The sequence below is a fragment of the Myotis davidii genome, unplaced genomic scaffold (assembly GCF_000327345.1).
Source record: "Myotis davidii unplaced genomic scaffold, ASM32734v1 scaffold71, whole genome shotgun sequence".
NCBI classification, from domain to species: domain Eukaryota; kingdom Metazoa; phylum Chordata; class Mammalia; order Chiroptera; family Vespertilionidae; genus Myotis; species Myotis davidii.
In genome coordinates, this window is record NW_006283588.1 from 60630 (window position 1) to 66219 (window position 5590).

At 34.9% G+C, this 5590-nt stretch overlaps 1 protein-coding gene across 1 annotated transcript in view; it reads right to left on the reverse strand.

The window, feature by feature from the left end:
* ERI1 (exoribonuclease 1) overlaps nt 1-5590 on the reverse strand; it is a 15140-nt gene that overhangs the window by 2220 nt on the left and 7330 nt on the right. Inside the window, exons 4-6 of the mRNA XM_006753773.2 lie at nt 4866-4949; nt 3438-3547; nt 1608-1722 (exon numbers count right to left, since the gene is read on the reverse strand). Coding sequence (XP_006753836.1) covers nt 1608-1722; nt 3438-3547; nt 4866-4949 — 309 coding nt within the window. The remainder of the gene's footprint in view (nt 1-1607; nt 1723-3437; nt 3548-4865; nt 4950-5590) is intronic.

Consider the following 5590-nt stretch of genomic DNA (forward strand, 5'->3'; position numbering starts at 1 on the left):
AAGAAAACATGAATGTTCCTAGCACTACTGTTCATAAAAGCCTCAAACGGAAACCCAAATGGCCAGCCAAAGTACACCAGATAAACTCTGGTATATTCACACAATGGGATTCTCAATAAAGTAAATGTGCTACAGCCAAATACACAACATGGAAAATCTCAACCATAATATTGAGGGAAGAGCAAAATAAACAAAACAGTCAGTACAGTGCTAATTATATCATGTTCAAAAATAGGCAAAACCTAACTTTATGATATAAAGATAAACATATACATATTAAGGCTGTACACAAAAGCAAGAAAATGATTCCTATTAAAAGTATGGATTAGGGGAGCTATGGGAGGAAGGGGGGATGAATAAGTGGAAATTACAAGGGATTTCACTTTAAACAACCCGTCAAACTCCACTTTTCTGTATTCACAGTTCTCAGCTTTAAAAATGTTAAAACCACACTCCAAAAACATTTTCAAACAAACAACTTTTCTCATGTACCTACTTTAGGATGTGTTTCACCAAAATGAAGTAGTAGAAGAAGAAAGATGACAGAGATGAGAGAGAAGAAAAGGAAATCTCCTAGATGATTTTAGAAACCTGAACAACAAATAGTTCACATCAGAACAGGATTAAAGGCTCCAGGAAGTTATTCCCCAAAGGAAAAACAAAAAAAAGAAACTACAGATGCTGAGAAGTGATTTACCGTTTCAATGGAAAGGAACAGGATAACAAAACTAAAGTTGATTATTAAATCTGAGGAAAAGCTATGAACACAATCCATCATCTTCTATAACAGTAAAAGTGTAATATGCTAATTAGATGAGACCTTCCAGATGTCCTTCCGGACGAAGCCGGAGCTGTGAGGGAAGCCTGGGTCCCGGGTGACAGAGGGGAACTGGTGCCAGCAGCTGGGGGAAGGAAGGCCTACTCTTGCATGAATTCGGGCCTCTAGTAGGAATATAAACACTGAATAATGATTCAATTGTAGAGATAATGTAACTATATCAGAAAGATTTAGGGAGAAGGACATGCAAAACAGTGGCTTTTCAAGAGAGCTAAATCTTCATTTTCCATTGCAGGAGCACAATAGATACCTCAAACTGAAATTCAAGAAACAGTATAAACACATAATTTAGAAATATTAAGGTCAGAATTAGAAGAAATAGCTTTAAAAAGTTGAAAGTGTTTGTCTCAGGAGAACAGAAACCAGTACTGATAAGGGCCATGGTGGAAAACTGCCAACTGTTAACAGCTTTGCAATATTATATTTTAAAATTTTTCATTTAATAAATGTTTTACTTGTATTCAATTTGATAAAATTAAAATTCAGTGGTGATTAACTGTTCCACAAACAATCCACATATTGAATACCTCAACAGTTTCAAACCTGTTATTGACGATCATGTTAACCCACTTACATAACAGATTAAAAGAAAAAACAGCTTCTCTTTAAACTCATATGAACATAACTAATTTGGAATCTGAAAAGTAACAACTAATTATATGGCCTTTTCCTGTGAAAAGCACCTAGTAAATCATAACTTAATGTGCATGCAAAACATAATAAACTTATCAACAGTTTAAAAATATAATCAAAATATAGAAATTGTTACCTTGTAAAAGTTTCCATATGACTTTCGAATATTGATCCACTTTTTAGCAAAAGGAGGATATTTGAGCCTGCTGAGCCGGCACTGAATGTTCAGGAACTTACTCATATCCCACGAACTTGTAAATCAAAAATAGGAAATAAATGCTATACTATTTTTACAAATGAGTATTTTAACTCATTCTGTTTTTTATTTACACGACACCTTTCTTATACTTACACATAACTCTAAAATAATTCTGCTAAGCTTACTTTTAGTGTCAGGTTTATCATATTGGGAAGTTTTGTGAGGGTATATTTTGAAATACAACAAAAACAAATGAACAAAATACCTGAAAGACATAAAAGGAGCTGGTAACAGGTAGTTAGAATACAGTTTGGTCTGTTACAGTATGTTCCTAAAATACTAATCAACCTGTGTAATTCAATAGGAGAATATGGACTGTATAATGCGGAAACTGTGTTGGTTTAATACGTGCGTTTTACTAGCCAGAGGGAGTCAGAATGATAGCAGTCAAACTTATAACCTTCAGCAGAAAAAACAAAAAAACAACTCTCAACTCAGCTACTGTACCAGCAACAGGAGTACTTTCAAATGTATTTTAAGAAAATTAAAAATCAGTGACTGTCCCAGAATCCCATTGCTTCCATGTGTAATATCCTCTCATGCAACTTCAGTAAAGTCCCCACCTACGGAGATGCTTGCCTGGCTGTCCAAATTACGTCTGGAGTTATCAATTACTGCCTTTATTAGTGCTCTGGTTAATTGCACAGGTTATGAATGGTCTGTCCCAGAATGTGAGGTTTTTACAGAATCGCACACACTGTGCCACAACAAAAACATCTGTATACTTGAGCAGGAACACTGATCAGTCGTGTTTGAAATCAATGAGATTTCTAAAGAGGTCCATCAACATTTTCCCATGCATTGTTGAAACATCATTACAATGTGAGTAAAAGCAGTGCTCTTTCCTTATTGTATGTAAGGGTCTCTAAACCCTTTATGTAGGTGACATCGTAGCTGTAGTGTACAATCTGTCCACAGTTTGAAACAGAAGTTGTTTAGAACTTCCTTCTTGGACCTGAATAGCATTATGGGAGGAGCTGCCTTGGCACAGCTTCTTTTGATGTTCATTTCCCAGTTAGTCTTTCATTTCACAAATGCCTTTGGAGCATACATGTTTAACTCAACACTACAGTAAGCGCTATATGAAAGACCACCACGTAGCCAAAGTCCCTGCTCTGAGAGGATTTTTAATCTCTTTGCAAACATAAGTCTTATGTACATAAAGTTTAGATATCAGAATATTTAGTCAGATGTTAATATGAATGGTACACATCAGAGAGGTTTTTATATGATTTCAAGAAAAAAAGAATCAATGTCAACTGTAGTGTCTGGAGTAAACATGTGGTAGGCTTTGAATAACAACAAAGAAGCGGTAAAGGAAGAGAGCCTTCCAGTAGAGAGAAAAGCGTAAGTACATAGAAAAGGATAAACCATGTGATCCATGGGCCAGCCTGACTAAAGGAAAAAAGAATAGCAGGTACCTTAGCTACACAGGGAGGGCAACATTAGATGAACGCAAGACTGAAGAGTTGGACTTTTCTGAGCAAGGAAGTGTCCTTACATGAAACAGTTTTAGTTTCACATATTAATATGTATCTTTTTCTAGCCTTCCAGTCCTGGATTAGACTGTTTTTCATTGCTTTCAATAACAGAAGGAAAAATATTGTCTCCTTTACTAAATAACATTCTTATGGTTATTCTAAAAGTTAAATAAGACATCCTTAATCTTAAAAAGTAGATAAAAGTATTATAAATTTTCCTACTTACCCATCTGTTAATATGCAATACTTATATTTTGTTCCTAATTCCTTCAATTTCATCCAGTCAATTACTTTTTTCAGTACCTGAGGGAAGGTATCAGCTCTGTCTACCTGATCCTGAGGATATAAAAGTAAAATACACAAAAATCAGAGTAGCAACAGGTAGTCATACAAAATACCCAGACACAAACACTGGAGGGAAAGGAACAGAACGAGAGTCTTATCTATGATGTTTTAAATTCTTCATGATTTCCTTGGCTGAGATACACCTAACATTTCATTTTTAAGATAATTAAAAATTGTTTATAGCCAAGTATTAGGGACTACTTTCAAGTGAAGCACATAATCCTCCCAAAATTAAGACTTAAGATCATCCTCAATGGTTCTCTTTTTGTAGGCCTCAACCTAGCAGCTTACCAATTCTCTGGAGTAGAGAAAAGGGAAATCTCTTCTCGCTGAAAGCCATAGCCCTCTACACTAATCTATCTTGAAGCTCACCTCTTTCTACCACATACTACATACCACTGCCAAACTGATCTTCCTAAAATGTAAATCTTACCCATCACATCACTTTCATACTTAAAATCCTCCAAACACTCTCCAAGGCTTTCAGGATAAAAAGACACACAAGACTCTTCACAACGTGGCATGTCTCAGCTACCACTTTAGGGTTATGTGGGAGCATAAGCCTGTGGACATCATGAACTACTTACAATCCTGCTGTTACACCTAAAATGTCCAGTCATTCTTTTCCACCTACTGACCTATCCTGACTCAGCCCAAGTTCACCAACATGAGCACGTTTCTCCCAGGACAGCCCCTCTGTCACAGGAAGCCCCTTTCTTAGATGCCTATGATATGCTGATGAAACACTAACTTACCTGTCAGCCTTCCTAACCATATTGTGACCACTGGTTTCTTCTTCGTGTCCTCCTGAATATAGATGGTTAACTGAACTGAGAGAGAGACTGACTTGACCATCTTCGTAGCCCTAGTACCTTGGCAAATAGTATAGTAGGCACTCAAATATTTGTTGAGTGAGTGAATGAATGAATACATAAAGGAGCTAAATAAATGAACAAAGGGCCTACCACATTAGAATACAACCAGATATCAGAGACTAAAAAAAGTAACTATACTGTATATAAAGTCAGGTTGATAACAGATATATTTTTAAACTTTAGCTCCAAGTTCAGCACAGTAACACTTATTTTACTAACACTGCAAACAAATGAATCTTTAGATTCATCATTACAACTCCTTCAAAGGAAAAGTTAAGAAAAATTTTAGATACAGAATTTGCTTTTCTATTTTTTAAACATTACAATATGAAAAATCTTTGCCCAGCAAAGTACCTATTAACTTAAACTATGAAATAAATCGCTAATTTCAAAACAATTTTCAATCTCCTGAAAAAGGAACATAGAATTATAACCTGAGTAATTCCAGTTAAATTGATGCAGAAATCAGAAAGCTGGGTGTTAACCTCTGGTCTCACATACTGCTGAAACGTATCTTCCTATAAGGCAAGGACAGCAAGTTAATGTCTTTTTATGACTTAAGATACGTGACACATGATACATAACAAATACAACCACATAAGATTATAACTATAGGTGCTTATGGCATAGAACTTCTAGTTTTAACAATTTAAGGTTACTTCCATGTTCCCAAAGCACTCTGATTTTCCCCCTCATAATCCATTTTAATTAAGGCAGCACTGATAAATTCTCCAGAAACAGATTTTTTATTTTAAAAATTACGTTTCAGTTTTAAAATTTTTACAATAAAGCAAGTGTCTGGAAGCAAGCCAGCAAACTGAAGTTTAAATAAACATTTTCCAGAGAAACATGTAGATAATTTTGTTTGTAATATTTTGAAATTGTCAGACTATTAAATGCAACCTCTAATTCAAGATACTAAAAGCTTTTTAAATTATAATTCCTTTAAATAGCAGTCTTGAGTTAAAATAGATTACCTCCAGATTACTGCTAACTCATTCACTCAATAGTCATTATACTAAGATTCTATTAAACTGAACTCTGAAGTCAAAATTTGACTCTATGATATCTCATAGTGTTGGGAGTAACTTTTGAGTAGATGAAATGTTATGATATATTATCTCTCAGATTTTACAAGGTGAACAGTATTATTATGGAG